The 18,808-nt window shown below is 41.1% G+C and overlaps 1 protein-coding gene across 1 annotated transcript in view; it reads left to right on the plus strand.

Annotated features, from left to right (window-relative positions):
- PDZD8 (PDZ domain containing 8) overlaps positions 1 to 18,808 on the plus strand; it is an 84,459-nt gene that overhangs the window by 17,358 nt on the left and 48,293 nt on the right. Inside the window, exon 2 of the mRNA XM_090057298.1 lies at positions 10,274 to 10,396. Coding sequence (XP_089913424.1) covers positions 10,274 to 10,396 — 123 coding nt within the window. The remainder of the gene's footprint in view (positions 1 to 10,273; positions 10,397 to 18,808) is intronic.

Below are 18,808 nucleotides of genomic sequence, written 5' to 3' on the forward strand. Positions count from 1 at the left end.
GAAAACTTTGCCTGTCTTGAATAGTCCTGAGGACAGTGTCTTCCGGCAGCCAGGCGTTCAGACGTTTTTTCTGGGATCTGTGGTTCTTGAGGTGGGTGGAGGTCCTCCGGTTCAATCTAATTAGCCAGTTGCTGAAACTGACTGCTACCACAAGTATCTACTTATCTGTCGTGTTTTCAGTAGCATCAGGAAACAATGAGGGAAGGAAGCTGCATTTGGCTAAAGACTTACTTTGCTCTTTCTACAGAATTGCTGCCCCCCTCCGCCCCTCGCTGCTCTCCAACTTCCAGTAGCTCTATGTAAATTTAAGAAATCGGGCTGGTGTATCCACTTCAGGATTTTGCAGCTTGTTTATTTTAGCACTCGGAAACACTTGAGTTAGTAGTAAATATTTAAGGTACTCTACCATTTGTGTGATGACTTCTGATAAAGAAACAGGGGAAGCTGCTGCTCTAGATATTTGCAAAGAAGCCCCCTGAATTTAGTGCATGTTTTACGTGGCTCTGTAGATCGATGCTCAAATATTCAAAACTAACTAGTAGTTTTGAATGCCCAGTTTGACACCTTAAAGATGGAGGGGTGCTGAAAAGTGTCCCCCACTAGACTTACTGTTTCTGGGTACAGCACCCAAGATCACTAGTTGTTCTAGAGCAGCGAGGGCCAACCTTTTTGGCAAGCATGCCACAGATGAGCCCTGTACCTTCCCCATGTGACATTTTGATCCCATTCTTCTATCCAATCTGGGGCTCTGCTTTCTGCTCCCAGCCTTGTACCCCCTCTGGATCTGCTGCTTTGCTTTCTGCTTCTTGACCTATACGCAGTCTGCATGGGCCGTGCACTAAAACTGTCTATGCCCCTTGTGACATCCACGCAGGAGGCCGCTCCTGTCCTAGAAAGTGTAAGTGTAGACTGAAAGTGGTGCTGTTATTTTGAGCTACTGTGGAGTAGACGTGGTACTGCAGGGATTGTATGAATTTAACCCTTTCAGCATCTGGACACGCGCCGTGTACAAGAACTCTCCTGTGAAGGATTCTGTGATAAGTTCTGTCCTTATCGTCACACATGTTGCTCATGTTTCACTGCTTAGTCATAGGGAAGAGTGTAACCTGAGCATCTGGAACAACATCATAGAAAAACAGATACTAATTTCTTCCTCCTTGTGGTGATTTTTGACTAAAATGTGCCTCTTCAGTATGTTGTGAATTTATACATATGAGCTTCCCACATATTGGTAAGAGAATAAAATCCATGATGTGGTGGGTAGAATACTAAAAAGGTCAGAAACAGATTTGTGTGTTTTGTTTTGTTTTTTATAAAATTTACGAAATCCACACACTATGACATGAAGGCCCTACTATCTTTAAGGTGGTGGGGGGAAGAGTCTGCCTGGGCAGCAAAAGCAGGGAAATCGCATCAGCCCTTGTTCTGGATCCACTACATTTATCAGCTGCTGACACATTTTTAAACGTGTTATTAACAGGATTATGTAACTTGTTAAGCAGTTTTTTCATGTAGCTGACAAAATGCCAGAGAATTTGAACTTAATGCCTTCTAGGATGCTTTCTTGTTGTTGTTGTTGTTGTTGTTGTTGTTTTTCCAGCCAGTTAAGAATCGGGTTTGTTAACTGTAACTAATTTTTAAATTCAGATTTATGAAAAATCTGAATTATGGTTTTGTATTGAAACCAAAAAAGTAGTATTTAAATAGGAAAATAAAGCCTGCTTTGTATCTGTATCCCCAGAATTGAAGTGTAGAATTTATTCTTTCAAGCATGACGTAGTAATCAGAATCTTTGGGGAGTGGGAGGGTTCACTTAATAGTTAAAAAATCATGTTTTATTAAATGTAGTTTAGCCCTGAAAGATGCTTTGTTTGTACTTTCTTATGTTTTAGTAAATATGGTTGAAGTAAATATCTTCTACAAACTCCTTACAAAATAATCCTTTTCCCTAAACATTTAAATATTTAAATCTGTGCACATTATGTATTATTGTACTTTTGTGTGCTAGTTTACCTGTCCTGTTAAATTTTAAAGACTTCAAGCAGGGGCATTATAATATAAAATATTAAGTTAATATATGTTGTGTTCTAAAATGAATATGTTACTTTTACTGGAAATTAATGAACCTAACACCAGCTAATCTTTTTAATGACAGTAATAGAATTGTTATATAGCTGAAAGTTATATAACTCAAGTGGTAAGCCGAAATCCAAGTAATGATTTTAGACATCCCTTTCATTACCTTTCCTCAGCCAAACAGCTGAATAATTTAAAACTTTCTTCTTTTTTTAAAACTTATTGTATGTGATCCTGCTCTCACCTTTCACCTGAAGCTGACTTAGTCTACAAAATTCTAACTTTTCTTTTGCATTGAAAAAGGATTGTTTTTTCTCAAAGCAGTCCAATTCTTTTGCTGGATTGCTTAGATATTCTGGAGTTTGTCCCTTCAGTATTTTTGCCTGTGATTCTGGATATCCTTGCACCAAAAAGAGTGAAGTAAGTCGTTGTTTGTCTTTAGCCAAATGGAGCTTCCTTTCCTCCTTGTTTCCTGATGCTACTGAAAACATGACTGCTAAGTAGATACTGGTGGCAGCAGTTCATTTTAGCTAACAGGCTAATTAGGTTAAACTAAGATACAAAAAACTGTTCCTGTTTGGTACAAAAATCTGGCTTAAAGCCAACAATACAATTGCTGTATAGTAGCTAATACACTAATGTTAATTTGGGTCAGACACACTTTTAAATGTAAGCGTTAACTACAGCTGCATTCTAATTAGATGGAGAGGATTCGTCCCAAATTAAAAAAAAAAAAAAAGAGGTCAGGAGGAGTTCCCTATGACTATGGAAGTGCCAAGCTGTTTTTGTTTTTCAGATTTAGAAGATGGTTATCTGTCAAGTTAAAGATAAAACTAGAAGTCGAAATGTGCTGAAGTTGCCACCATTCATGGCTTTATCGGCATAGTGAAATGCAGAATATATATAATATTATGAAGTTTTCTTTATGCTAATCGGGTTTAGACAGAAGGTTTGAATAAATGTATTCAGTACTTTTTTGGTTTTATAGACAAAAGATCTGAGTCTAAGGCTGGTTTAAGAGTAGTATCTTTAATTAGTTACACTCAAAGAGTACTTTTGTCTAATTCTTCCTTGGTCTAATCATCTGAGTGTCACTGTTATGTTAACATAATTTTGTTGCTTGTTTTCTCTGTTGCTATATTTGAAATGAATTATTCCTATTCAAGGGCTTGTTTACACTGTAAAAGTAATTCTTAATGTGTTCCTCACAGAGCTTACTTATGCAGACTGATTGGATGAGTTTGCCTCTAAATATGTTCTTTGCCTCAAACTGAAATGCTCCTTTCTTTCCCAATTTAATAAGGATTTTTTAATAATGTTCTGCTTGAATTTCACATACACGCGTTGATGTTGTTTGTAGCTCAGCTTGGGAAGAAATGTTGATTTGTTTTTAAGGAGGCACTGTTCAGTGTATTTTTAAAACTTTATTTGATGCCTTTTGTCATTTGGATTTGAAATTGATTGTTCAGTTGCTTCAGAAAAGTAAGAGCAATCTTATTCTATTTATGCTAACAGCGTATTTTGCTTAAACAAATGTATGTTGTCTAAAAAAACCCTTATTAATGTTCTAAGAACTACCATGTTTATCCAAATCCCAAACTAGGAGTTTAGATGACCCCCTAATAATTAGACTGCAGCTTCGCCCCTGGTCCTGGAGCCAAGGCCATAGCACCCTCCTGCTTCAGCTCAGTATTTAAATCTAAGAAAAGGCTTCCCCCCGTCCATGTTTAAATGGGGGGTGGGGGAGCGGCATGTTTTGCATTCAAGTCAGTATGGTACTTCTGATGCTAGGTTAGACTGACTTTCTCTGTTCCTCAGTATGACAACTATATTAGAGGACAGGAAACAATTCAATATTTAACTGAAAGTATAAGAGAACAGCTTTTGCAGTTGTTGTTTTTTGATGTGGAAAGATATTTGCAATAGTGGAGGAGAACTAAGTCGAAACAAACTAGATAAAAGACTATCAAATCTTTTCTTCCCAATTTTGATTGAGACCCTTGAAGAACTGGAGACAGATTAGGAACTATTTGAGTCTAAAAAAGGAAAGATCAGGAGTACTGAAACTTTTGCAGACAGCTTTTCTTTCAGTTCTGAAATATTGATTCTTAGGATTTAACTCAGTTTTGAGCAATGTAATTAAAAATTGCTTCTCTTCAAATTCTGGTTTCACTTTGCATTTGTCCTTGATCTGTCTGCTTTTTCTGAAGTAAAAGTCCTAAACTTCCAAGACTTAAGTTTTAGACCTTTTGGGACATACCCTTACTATCTCCATCCCATGTTAGGAAGTGCTGCAGTGAAGTACTGCACATCCATTCCACCATGCTGCAGCTCAAAATGTAATGCAGCCACAGTTAGAGCAGTTTTGAATGAATTCCAGCAAGCGCACCTGAGGCAGAGCACTAGAGAGAGGGTTGCATTGGGTGCGTGCCAAACACCAGCTACGTTTTCTTTTTTTTTTTTTTTCCTGACTGTAGTGCTCAGAGCAGACCTGCAGTACTTCACCGTGGTATTTTCTAGCACAACTTCAGAATCAGTGTAGATAGGCCCTTTGTCTGTAACTGCTTAAAGATGAGCCAACAAGCAAAAATCCTTCCCCACACGCTTCCCACATTATATTCCTTTTGCTTCGTCTTTCAGGCTGTTAGAAATATGCCTCTCATTCTTTTCCTAAGGGTGGTTAAATGCCATAAGCCAGTAAACTGTGAGCATAAGTTACAGAGTCAGTGAATTCCTCATGTTAAGATTTGTTGCTGTGATGATATTCCTATATTTCTTATGTCTGTTTTCCTTAGTGAAGTCTAAGCATTAGCATAAACCAGTGATGCTGAACCTTTTTAGACTCAAGGTGCTTCTACATAACTTTTCTGAATTTGGCAGCACCCCAGTTGAGAACCACTGTTCCACGTCTTGGGTTACCTACTTTACGTGCAGTCTGCTGCTCTGCCCAGCATGCCAGTTTACAGGAGGAACATTTGGAACCAGACCAGAAAGCAGCTGAGACGCAAGCAGGCACATTAGGTTTATGATAAACTGGTTATATATGGCCCTCCAGGAAAAAGGCATGCTGGACAGTTTCACCCAGCTGTAGCAGTACCAGTGTTGGCTCCATGGCATCCTTGAAAGCACCTTGGTTGACAGCTACTGACATGAACTATAAAAGTACAGGATACATATTATACTGCCTTGATTTTTCTAATTTAACTCAATTATCTTAATGTTTTGGACATTTTTTTCCTCAGTCTTAAAATCACCGTGTGACGCAGGACACTGGGCTAGGTGAACCTGCAATTTGATCCAGGAAATGGCAGTTCTTTTCACTTTAATACAGTGACACACTGGGTATGTCTACACATGCGATTAATGCAACACAATAAACTCAGGAGCACTTTGATCCCAAGAACACTGCTCCTGGGCATAGCATCTACATGTGCATCTGGGACAGAAAGGAGACCTGAGCTGGCGGCAGAGTTGGGGTTTGGGGGCGGGGAGAAGTCAGCTCTAGGGCTCTGGGGTGGTGGCGTCAGGCAATGGCTGGAGCACAAGAGTGCTGAAATTGCGGAGCCGTATGGCTGGATGGCAGGCAGGAGTCTGGCCCCCTGCTGCCTGGACTGACTGGGTGCAGTTTACGCCTGTGGTCACCATCTTCGCATGTATTTCATCGTGGCCAGTTACTCAGTTCATTTACTGCACCATAATATGACAGCATGTGTATGTGGTGACACTTTACTGTGGAACTGGGTCGGGGTTGGGCAAAATGCGGCCTGGGGGCTGGATGCGGCCCACGAGGCCATCCTGTCTGGACCATGGTACCCCTAAAAAGTTTAGAAAATTAATATTTATCTGCCCCGGCTGCCTATCATGCGGCCCTCAATGACTTGCCAAAACTCAGTAAGCGGCCCTCTGCCCAAAATAATTGTCCACCCCTGAACTAGGTAGTCTGCTCTGTAGTAAAGCACACATGTACATGCACCCACCGTGTATTAACTATATAATGTAGTGTGTTTCGAAGAGTGAATGGGCTTTAGAAGGTTGGAGGTTTTTTTAATTAAGGAGTGAGGCGTGGAGCTTGTCTATGGTATCAGGTACTTATTCTAGACCTCAGAGAAAGCACATGTAGAGGGTAAAAAGAAATGCAATCTGTGCACTGCAACAAGACTGCATTTGGAGTGATCTTGCCTATATAATGTCTTGGGTATGGGTTTTGATAGGCTGGAATCTACATAGAAGCAGTGGTCATAGTAATTAATATGGACAAGCTTTTATAATGCACATCTTGGGAGGGAGATGCATAGAAACCCTTCATAAGCATCAGGTTTTAGCTATAGTCTTCATGTGTAAAGAGAAGAAACCATATTGTGTAGTTCTGTTTTGGGGAGGAGAAGGCTAGAAGAATTAATTGCACTTCTTAAAGGAAGAAAGCAAGATGAAGCAGTGTACTATAGTGTCCCTATGTATCAGGATCTCTGTAGGTCAGTAAAATGAGTGGATCTGCCCCTGAATCTAAATCCTAGAGGAGGTACAGCAGCATGGCTTCACCATCTTTCAGACTATAGGAGCAGCATCCAGGGACTCTCAAGTCCCCAAAGTGTTTTTTTTTCCCCCCCAGCCTTTCCCTTCCATCCTCAGCAATACATCTCCTACCCTCCCATCTCCCTGCTTCTCCTGCCTGCTGCTGTCCCTGGCTGACTTCGGGGTAAGGGAAGCTCCAGACTAATTTCTGGCCCATTCCAGCTGGGCTGCTTGGGAAGACTGGCTCAGCTGGGGACAGCAGTAGCAGAAGCATGGGTTCCTCTTCCCTGCCTAGTTTCCCTAGGAGCAAGCTCAGGGAGGAGGAAATCTACCAACTGCTGCTGTCCCTGGCTGAGCCCAGCTCCCCGTGTAGGTTGGTTGGAGCTGGGCAGGAACAGCTGGGGAGTTCTTCCTGCCTCTGTGTCAGCCAGGGTTGGCAGCAGCGGTGGACAGAAATGAAGCATGGTTGGGGGGAGGGGGGAGCAAGGGGATGTGCTCCTTAACCCAGAGAGGAAGGGAAGAGGGACTTGAGAGTGTGTGGGATGATGGAGGGATGTGGAAATCTTAACTGCTTCTGGTTTTAACAGAAGTCCCTGGCTGCTGTTCCTGCATCCTGCCCCAGTTGACTGGGGAGGCGGGGGGAGCAAGAGTGCAGTCATTCTTGCAGCATTGGCCACTGCTTCCATACCCTGTTTTTACAGATGCCTGGATCTGCTCATGTTTGTATTCAATATGAAGTTTTAATAAAAAACAGGTGGCCCAAATCTAATTTTAAATCCAACTGAAAGCAGTTATACTACTGAAATTGTCCCTTCCTTAAAGGGGGTGGGGGGGAATAGGCATTGGGTACATTGAGATCTTAAATCACTAAGTTAACAAGAAATCTGTTGTAAAGCTGGAAACAGAACTTGGATCTGTTGACCAAGTCTTGTGAAGCATATTAATATTAAGATAGCCTTTTGACTAAAACACCATGTGTATTGCAGCTGCATTTTTGCAAAGCTTTTGTTCTGTAATATAAACATTGCTCCTAAGCTTGTCTGTTGCAGAGACATGGACGTAGGAAACCTGGCCTCTGGCTGGAAGTGGAGAGCATCTTGTATTGTTGTTTTCTAGCAATCCTGTTTGGTCAAACAATGACAGCTCTATAGGAGAGCATTCCTTACTACACGCAATGCTGCCACTAAGCAGCAACTGTTGTTGGGGGTCTGTGTGCCTTCTAAGAATGGAATGGCTTGAAGGATTTTCCTGTTAGAGAAGAGGGAATAATTGGGCACTGAAATCTGTTGCAGGCTTATATTATAGAGGGTCTGCGTATGGAGGTTAGAAGAAGCTGGCTTGACAAAACTCAGTAAGCAGCCCTTCACCCGAAATAATTGCCCGCCTCTGAACTAGAATTTAATAGGAAAAATTTATTCCGTTTCAGTATTTATTCACATTCATTCTGTTGGAAATGAAGCTAATACACACACTGGAAGATCCTAAGCCTAAAAGTATTTGCTTACTCAGAATTTGACAGCATTCTTCATTTTAGCTGCAGAAACAAATCATTTTAAGCTAACAAAGCGTGAATTGAAGGCACAGTTTTAAAAGAAAAAAAAAATCTCATAATGCAGACCCAATGCAGTCAGTTACACTAAATTTGTAAGTTCTGTGGAGCAAGGACTGGTCCTTTATCAAGACCTCTGGATGGTAGGATGGTATGTGCAAGGCAAGGAAATTCATTAGCTCACAGATTATTTTTTTTATTTAAAACTATGATCATTCTGTTTTTAATACAAAATGAAAAAGGTGAGTAGTTTGTCTCAAGTTTTAAGACACTGAAGTAGAATTAAGGGTGAAATAACAAACCAGGCTTAAGCTAGGTGAGATCTGCATTTGGGGACTTAAAGGTTCAGCTAGTAAAAATGTTAAGCTTTCTTACTGCTTCATATTCTTATCTCATTATAAAGTGTGGTGGGAGGGCAGGCAACGAGGCTTTAGATGTGGGACTTATTTTTAAAAACACTGTTACTACCTCCTAGCAATTACATTTTTAGAAATGGAGTACTCTGAGAATTTAGTTCTTAAAACTACTCTAAGACAAGGTTTAGGGTTTCCACCGCACCCGTACCCCAAACAGTCAAGAGGGAAAAACTGACTTCTGGATAGAGTAAGGAATTAAATTGGTTTTTGAAAAAATAATTTGAGAGTTAAGGCCTGTTTATTCACAAGAACAGAAAAAAATGATGTGTTCAGGCATGATTTGGGGCATACTATTCTGAATGAGAATATGTGGAAGGTAGGATGAAAATTAAAGGGTCTCAGGTCAGAAGGTTTTGCTTCCTCTTAATGGCTGTGTCATCAGTGAAAGGGAATTTGATTATTTATTTTCAAGTAAAAGAAAAGTCACTTGAGATGCATATGACTGCTTCCTGTATACACTCCAGAATGTGATGAGCACTTGACTCCAGTGGTCAAACAGTGTTCATGAAAGATGTCTGTTCATTCTGATGACATACCAAATACGTTCCACGCGCAGGGATGTTCATATTTTTCAGTTAACAAGTACTCCAAACAAAGCTGATAACTAAAAATACACTGAGACAGATGACGCAGAATGGGGACAAAAAACAGTGGGAAATGAAGATACAGTCAATAAAAAAAACCCTAAAGTTCTTGCATGTAAATTAAACATTCAACAAATGTTTCCAAAATATTATTGTAGAAATAGGTTGACTACAAATGGGATCTAAGGTAGGATCACTTAAGAATATAAATCAACTGTCAGAGTGACAGTGCAATGGTTTTTACCAAGCCCCTGATATTTCTGTTTTTAATTCATTAATAAAGCGTGTCCTGCAAATGGGGGGAAATCTGCTGCTCCTTTTTCTTTATCAGTCTTAAAGAGGAAAAAAAAGGAGGAAAAAAGAAAAAAATTAAAATGCAGATGGAGGCATACAGAATCTGCACATGACAGGCAGAGGAAGGTGGTTTAATATTTGGTTTTATTTTTACATTGACCTCTTAGTCAAACAGCACTCTAAAGATGGTTCTTTCAAATGATGCCAAGCTTTAGTCTGAAAAATAGAGTCCTAATCTGCATAATGATACTAATAGTATCTTGTCAGGTCTCAGCTTTCTAAGTATATCAGTATCTTAATATATGAAAACTTATGCTATGGTGTTTAAATACTTTTCTGCAGTTTTTTTCTCCTTGATCAGCTAAATCCACTTGACTTTTTTTTTTTTTTAAATAAGTTGCAAATTTATACTAAGCTTCTCAAAAGATAATGACTGCAATAAAACATTCTCAAATAAAATACACTGGTAATATAAAAATTTATCATGTGATAAATTGATAAGCTTCCTTTATTTTCAGAATTAGTTGCCCTGTTGATTATGCCATTTAAATGATCAAAATGAAGTGAAGCATTCATATTTCTGCATATGTCTTTGGCTTCTTCTGCAGGAGCTAACTTAGAGTAGCTCCGAAGGGCTTTTTTTGGGTGTCAAACTTTTGGTCAAGTTCTTAGTAAGGTGTTCCTATTTCAACAAACACTATTGCCCTATTAGGAAGAGAGACAAAGTGTGTGTGCATACACATGTGCGTTCTTTGTGCCTTCCGTCTCAATTGTGTGTTTTGTACTGTCTAAGATACGATATTGCAAAAAAAATTGAGAGTTCTTATATTTTATTTTGTCAGGTTCAAGCCATTTTTTCCATTTCAAGTAATGTCACCTGAAGAGTATGAAGATCGGGATCTCAGCATACAAGATTTTCCACTGACAGAAGGCCGACTTAAAGTTACGTTAATAGAATGTACCAGGTATGACCAGGTCTCTTTGGTTGTTTTTCTAGACTAACAAGCTGTTGCTGATTTCTAAGTACATGATATAACAACAAGCCTTAATCAAGTCTTAAGATTCAGGAATAAAATTCACTTCCTTTCATATGGCTCTCAATCTCTGTTGCAAAATGTGAAGGGGAATGATTTTAGTAGAAGATCTCTTTTTATTGCACCATTACCTGGAATTGAACATGGCCAACCACTGAATGCTCTTTGCATTTCTTAAATTTCCTTTGAACATGGAATGTTGTTATCCTCGTTACCAAGCCTCTGAGACATATAATTGCATAAAGTTCAAATGATTTTTAAACTTCTTCCCACTGGCTGCAGTGATAGATAAGTAATATTTAGGTGGTTTTCCATATCAGTAAGAATTAGATGCAAGGCTTAATTGGTAAAAATGTTGGGATAATAGTTTGCAAACCAATGGAGTTTTTCCTTACTTGCAAGCTATAGAAAACTGGATGCTAAGAGGACTGTCATGATCTTAAATCCAGATAAGTGTCGGGCTTTGTTTGTTTTGGGTTTTTTGGCTTTTGAACTTAGGGAATGAATCTTAGTATCCCCTTAAACTTTTGAAAGAAATGTAACAAAAAAAATAAACCTTTTTTTTTAAACAGAGGAAACAAAGGACCCAAAACCTTGATGAAAAAGCAGTAGTAGGCAGATGTACCTTTTATCAATGTAATTAATTAGTGTGAAGACTTAATTTTGCCAGTACAGGATAATCTTAGAAGTCTTATCACTGCATGAAATAAAATGTTTGTGTAAGGACAGAGAAATCTAGTCAGTGTTTAGGGGGGGAAACATAGTTTACTCTGGAGTGTTTTCTCTAAGAACCGTGCAAGGAAATAAGTCTTTACAGACAACTTGTATAATCATCTTTTATTTTGTTGAGGTCTCAAACTCTCCAGATGATTTGTCTATCAAACTGTATAAACATTTTATTCTTAAACTATATGAATTTAGATTTTTGTTATAGGAAAAATGATCCCTTCTAATTTTGTTGTCAGATAGGTTTTGTAAACTAACACGTACAGGGGTGGCAAAGGGGGTTGCAGGGGCAAGCCACACACACTGGAGAAGTGGCTGCAGGCTTGCTCCAAGCCGCCTACCCCAGCGCAGGCAGACTGCGCTGCAGGAGCCTCTAGGGACATTTTAAAGTTCCCAGAGCAGGTAAGCATTCCCCCACTTCTTAAGAACTGCTCCTGCCTGCTCCAGCTAGGCAGTGCGAGGGGTGGGCTTAGCTGGGAAACAGTGGCAGCAGCAATAGGGAGGTAGTGGGTTGCTTCACAGTGCCAGTCCCTGCAGGAGCAGGCACAGGAAGCCACCGTTGCTGTTGCTGTGCTAGGTGAGCCCAGCCCCCATGCAGCTCAGCTGGAGTGAGCAGGAACAGCTCTGAAAATACCCCTGGCCCCAAGAGGGCAGGTCGGGGGATGGAGAGAAAGGGAGGGGACGTGACTGAGAATGGAGCAGAAGAGGGGAATTATTTTCCGCTTTGGGGACTTTTTCAAATTCCTTGGAGGCACCGGTAGCAGGGCCTAGTCCAAAAGGGGGGATGTAGCTGTGTCATTGCGGCTCCTCTAGATCTGCCCTTGAATATTTATTTATGGAACTTCATATTTGTAATGTAAAGAGGTTTAAATGTTTAGCTCCTATAATATTGGAATATATGTCATAAGTAAAATAACTGAAATGCATGATTCAGGAATGGACAACTTGACAAAATAACTCTAAATGAAAAAACACAAGTAACACTGGTATATGAAAGCATGTTTTAGTCTTTTGTATAGCATTCACTACACAATTCACAAAAAATGATTCAGTTTTGAAACTCTTGTAATCTGAGGAATGTTTAACTGAATCTGAAATATTAATGGAGTAAAAAAAATATGTAGTTGAAAATCAGCAGAGTAGGAAAGTAAAATCCATTATATTATTATTATTTTTTTTGCTCCATATGTTGACTCAGCAGCCAGTTAGTGAAGATTCTTGTACCTCCAGCGACATAAATATAGTGCACAAATGAATAAACAAGAACTCTTATTTACAGTCACATTTATAATTCAGCTGAAGAATCATTTTTCACTGGGTGGTATAAAGGCAAAATATGAAAGTATGAAGTTATTTTTCAAGCTTCTGTTAGTTGGGTAAAAATAGATTTATAAATAAGGTGTTTAATCTGATCTTGCACCAAAACAAAATGTCCCATTGCTGACTTTAACAAGTTTTTGTTACTTCCAGACCTTGGACAGTCTTCTTACTAGCCTTTAATCATTGTTCATATAACAGGTGCAGAATGTGGTAATGTAGGAATGCTTCAGTGATTTGGCTTGAGGGATATCCTAGTCCCTGTAACACTGAGCTTTTTATGTTAAAAAATTTGGTAGCAGATATACTTCCATATTTTCACAGACATGTCCCTCAAAGGGTCTGTGGTAGTCTTTTGAAAAATCCATTATATGTTGTTCAAATCCAGTGAGGGTATTTGGTGCTTAGGAAACATAGTCTGTTGGGCCTTTTTTTTTTCTAGTCTCCTAAAAACTTCAGAAAGGCTTTTAAAGAAATACCATATTTACTTGAATACAAGATGACCCTTCAATTATTAGTTTCTATATATGGAGAATGTATACATTTGTTATAATTTTCCAGATATAGGATCTAATTATTGGAAGTTTGCCTTTAATCTGTCCCCTTCCCACTGCTTCAACAGGAAAATTAATCTGGAGGGTCAAGCGCCCTTGCCCTCTGCTTCCACCCTTCCCCCACTCCTTACTATTAGACTGTTTTCCCTGAGCACATGGAGGTGAGGGGAAAATTTAAAACGCTGACCTTGAAATAGTTCAATGACTACAGATACCCACAGACTTAGTTCATCTAGAATGGATGCATTTTGCCTTTTTTTAAACTGCTGCAAGTTTTAACATAGATCTTCTGTACACACAGTTTTAAGCAGCATTTTTGTACCTACTTGTATATAATACAAGCTATGCATGATATTAGTTTAAAGCCAAAAGGTTCATGATTTACCACAATAGTTTGTTGGGGTGGACCTTAGCAGGGTTAACAGCATTTCAAGCCATGGTGACCCCACAGCTCAGCGCTGCTCGGTATGTGTATACTCAAGATACCATTCTCTTCCCTCCCCAGCAGCAAAGGATCCATGTGCTGGTTTGCCCTTGACTCATGGCAGGAACTGGGTGTTCTTGTCACAAGTCCTAGGATCCTACAGAAATGTATATGCAGGTGAAGCACAAGGCAACTTGATCTGGCTGCATCTCACAGAGGGCAGGGCCACTCTAATCATGTGCCAGGCTGAGAAAGGAGATGTTAGAGGGATTCTGGATGGACTATTTGGGACCCCATTTGATGTTTTCCAGACATTTCAGGGTGGTGAAGAAACGGGAATACTTGGAAATGGGAAAGAAAGGCACAGCTCAGCTGTAGGAGTGAAGAGGATATTGAAATGTGTTCAATGAAGTGGCTCACCATGATTTGCAAATGAGTTGGCACAGAGAGACTGCATGCAGTGAGCACTACTGTATCTTATTCAGATGGGCTGCACTAACCTATCCGTGCAGTTGGACAAACATCGTGATGGGAACCTATGTGGGCCATGTTCCATGTTGGCTGCATTTAATCAGCTTCATATTGGGTTCCATTGCTGAGTACATGCTACTTTTGGCAGCAGTTTAATGATAGACAGTGTATTGATGAGGTTTCCTTGTATGCAATTATAAGATGAAGTGCTTTTCCGCCTATGCTGATGGGGGTGGCGGAACCTAGTCTTGAATTTGAGTAAATATGGTAAGTTGTCTGATAGGGTAGCTGCGCTACCCATGTTTACATTTTACATGTTTCTTGTATCCAGTCTCAATTCAATATCCAGTTTGTAGGGAAGGAGTAAACTCTGAAGCCCACTTAGCTTGAGTTACAGCCCCTGTATTTTTCAGTAATTCTGTTCACCCCATCAAATATGAATGGGCAAACTAAAGGCAATCTGTCACATGCAGGTTTTTTTAAACCATTTGCAGTTTGTATAAACTATGAAAAATCAACTTTTAAACGATAAAATATTTCTAAGGCTCCAGTGATTTAGGTGCTCAAATTCCCCTAACTTTCAAAAGAGTTTATGCTTTTGTAAAAATAAATAAATAAAAATAGCCCTCCCCCCACCCCATCCCTTCCCTTCCTCATTGACCCGTATATAGTTTCCAGAGGAAACTGGAACCAGTTCAGCAGGAGCCAGACCTGTCGGCATGAGAAGAGTAGCTGAGCCTCCTGAAGTTCCGTCTGTCTCGCCAGTTCCAGGCAGACTTCATTTGGACCTGCCTGCCACAGAACAACAGGGTTTTTTTTAAAAATTGAAGAAGAAATGTTTTGCAGGTTTTTTTTTTAATTGACTTTTTTTGTTGTTGTTGTTAGCAGAGGCTCTTTACTGCTGGAAATCCCTTTTGGTTTCGGCTTACTAGTTTCAGTTTGTTCAAACACATGTGGACCAGAATGGTGGGCAAATAGAAATGGGAGTAGAAAGGAAAAGTGTGCTTAGCCTACATAGCTCCTCTAAAAGAGCCTGTGGATGGAGATCTCTGTGCTCTCTCCTCCAACAAAGCAGGTTCTTCCTCAGATTTGAAGACCAGCCAGACTTCTGCAATCTCCTGACCTAGTTGCAACAGGCTTGATAACCCTCTTTCCACAGGACAGTATATTCTGCATGAAATTCTTTGCCTTGGCTTGCTTAAGAATTAATGCTATCAGGCCACTGTTTATTTGCTGACCACATTTACACAGCATAGCTGATGAATGTGTAAATTCCCCTGTAATTCTAAGACATAATGGCAACTAGGACTGGTAGGGCCTTTCAAGGTCATAGTCCAAAGTTTCTTGCATTCACAGGCAACCATTTACCCAAAGATAGCTAAACACCACCCACTGCAAGCCTCACCCACAACTGCAAGTGGCCATTTACAAAGTGGTCAGGGGAGACCAACAGGCATTGGGGGAGTCCCTGTTCCGCCAAGCATTACCAGGAGTTACTAGAAATAATGGTCACAAGCTGGCAGAGGGTAGACTTAGGCTAGATATCAGGAGGCGCTACTTCACGGTCAGGGCGGCTAGGGTCTGGAACCAACTTCCAAGCAAAGTGGTGCAGGCTTCTACCCTGGGGGTCTTTAAGAAGAGGCTGGATGAACACCTTGCTGGGGTCATTTGACCCCAGTACTCTTTCCTGCCATGGCAGGGGGTCAGATCTGATGATCTGCTCAGGTCCCTTCCAGCGCTACCAACTATGAAACTAACTATGAATATTTAATTATAGGATCATTGTATATTTCCATACACTCCCTGTTTCATCCAGTGCACAAATATACAATGTTCAGCTATATATTTTTTTTTCCCCTCTTAGTGTTCAGTGTGTAGTGCCAAGCTTTTACTTTAAACTCTGCTCTTAGGATAGAGTAACTTGTTGTTTCTTGGGTTTTTCTATGGCACTCATCACTTCTGTTACTGGAGTATCTCACAAACTTCAGCTACTTTAGCTCCCTGATGAAGTAAAAGGGTGGCATTGCCCCAACTTTATAAGTGGGGAGCTGAGGCACTGGAAGTAACTTTGAGAGTAATTTTGGGCTTGCTAATTTTTAAGTTCCTAATTTACAGTGCCTCAGACCTGCCGTAGAAACTTCAGCAGCTCCGGCTCCGGCCGCTGCACAATGCTGGTTAGGTGGGGCTATTTCTACTCCACTGGGCGAGCCGGCAGGACTGTTTCTGCCCAGTGCTGACGCAGTAGCATCAGCTGTGAATCCAAGCAGATTCCCTGAACCCCATTTGGAACCTGCTGGCCTTGTCCGCAGCCGATGTTGGCACCAACCCGGGGCTGCGTCCTCTGTGCCAGGCAGGTGCTGGCGTTAGCTGTGGATGTGGCCAGCAGGTTCTGGGCAAAGTGGGGATGAAGGCATCCTGCAGCTCCAGGTGGGGTAGGGTTTGGGATGTGCTGCAGGGTGGGATGGGGATGATGTGGGGAGTAAAGAGAGAGAGAAAGAGGTGTAGCCCTCGAGGACAACAAAATTCATTAAGTAGCCCTCTAGCCAAAAAGTTTGGAGACCACTGCCTTAGAGGCTTACAAGGATTGGTATCTTCCCTTGCCATACAAGGAGGATTGGACCTTTTTGTCTCTTCTTCTCCCTTCCCATCATACTTGGCATATGGTTGCATGGGTTGGGAGAAAACCAAGACACACTGGGATTGTGGTCCTGAATCATTCCTAAAGCTTTTCTTTGACAGTTCTTTAAAAACCCAATTATTTATTTAGATGCTAAAATTTAACTACTACCAGGAAACAGCCACAGAAGTATATGGGAAGAAGAAATTGTCAAATAAAGACTGGTTTGAGGCATACTTGGAAGAGAGCTACCGCTTGTTGAAGCCAAGAATACAGCCTATCTGAAACACAGCCAGAATCCGACAAAGTTTCAAGGCTAAACTGAAGCATGTTGGGACAGTGGTACAGAAATAGCCAGATGCAGCACAAACCTGTACTGGGCTGACCCATGTCAAGATGTATAGTTTGCCCCAGACACAGGAAACCTGCAAGTTATGTGTGACGGCCTGAAGAAAGTCCTTGGCCCAGCTGTCACTAGAGTTTTCCCCCTCGAGTCTCAAGATGGCAAAGTAAAAATCGCTGACAAGAACAAGCAGATGTCACGCTGGGTTGAACATAACTTAGGGCTTTACTCCCATGAAACAGACATTTCAAAAGAGGCACTGGATCAACTTCCAACTCTAGGTGTACTGGCACAGCTAGACAAAAAGCCTACACCTGGAGAACTTGGCAAGGCCATAGACTCTCTAACAAGCAGAAAAGTACGGGGGGAGGATGGCATCCCAGCTGAGGTTCTCAAGTGCAGAAGGCTAACCTGCTACCGCATCTTCATCAACTTCTAGTGCGCTGCTGGAAGGAAAATCAAGCGCTCCGGGGCATGCGTGATGCCATCGTCATCACTCTGTTCAAGAACAAGGGAGACAACAGTGACTGCAACAAGTATAGGGGCATCTGTCTCCTCAACGTCACAGGCAAGGCTTTTGCTAGAGTCATCCTGAAATGCTTGCAACAACTTGCTGACCACATCTACCTGGAATCACTGTGGATTCAGAGCAAGGAAATCAAAAGTGGACATGATAGTGCCAACGGCTTTAGTCAGGTTAATAAATGCTACATACCATGGCTTATTTTGTCCTCTGCATTCTTCTTGCAGTAGGAGTAATGAGACTATCGGCAGAGCAGGTTTGTTCAAGGTCCTGGTAAAAATTGAATACACTGCAACATTACACAGCAGGATACGCTCGTTCCATGAAAGTATGCAGGCCACAGTTCAGTCTGATGGATCAAATTGACAGGTTTGACATGAAAAACGGAGTGAAGCAGGGTTGTGTTCTGACATCCATGCTCTTTGGGATCTTTTTCTCCATGCTGCTGCACTATGCTGTTGATGGCTTGAACCCCCATAACCCCTTTTCCCAGCACTGCTACAGCCTTGACCCAGGCCCCCTGCTGGGAAGAGGCTAGCTCAACCTCCAGCCTCGAGCGCACAGTAGCAGCCCACCCTTGCCCCACAGATCCAGGGAGTATGTGCCCCCCATGGTGCCTCTGTGAGCTGCTAACGTCCTTTGTCTTGTTCCCCCTGCACCCACATCCACACACATCCACACTCTTGCATACAGTTTAGTTGTACTTAAAACATTTCTCTGTGTGCGCACGTGCACACATTTGTGTGTTAATCTCTTTAAACATTTCCTTGATCAGAATCCAAAATACGTCAATTGCTCAGTTTACTATTTAATGTAATGTTAAAAGGCAGGTTGGTGGCTGCTCTAGAAAAATAGCAGAGTCTTGAATTGCTTGGCAGTCTTTTTCCAAAGCTTGCCAGTTTGGTGCCCTGGGACTGGGAGGACTAGTCTTTTTTTTTTTTAATTTAAGGTTAAAATTCCAACCCTGCTGTTTGTTCTTTCACGGTGATGATTTTCAGAGTATTGGAAGTTATTTTACATAGTATCTTTTAGGTTGGGACCCTAGATCCCATTTTTATCAGTTCTGTATGAATCTGGGGGCAGAGCTAGCAGGGGGCAGAACTGTTGCAGAACCTGGGGTTCTGTTGGACATAGTTATCGGCAGCAACCATGGGGCAAAGAGGGAACAGGATTGAGGGCAGTACCCATATAGCCCCACTTGACCTGCTGCCACCCTGGCGCAGGGTCTGGGATGAATTTGACATTCAAGGTATAGACAATAAAAAGCCAGTGCTTGTTGTGACCATGAAGAGTTTGCATCATCCCAAAATGTGCTATCCATCTGCCACCTATTATTGTGCAGCCTACCTTTATGTGCATCCTGAGTGT

The sequence above is a fragment of the Crocodylus siamensis genome, chromosome 7 (genome assembly GCF_052110815.1).
Source record: "Crocodylus siamensis isolate JL-2025a chromosome 7, ASM5211081v1, whole genome shotgun sequence".
Lineage (NCBI taxonomy): Eukaryota > Metazoa > Chordata > Crocodylia > Crocodylidae > Crocodylus > Crocodylus siamensis.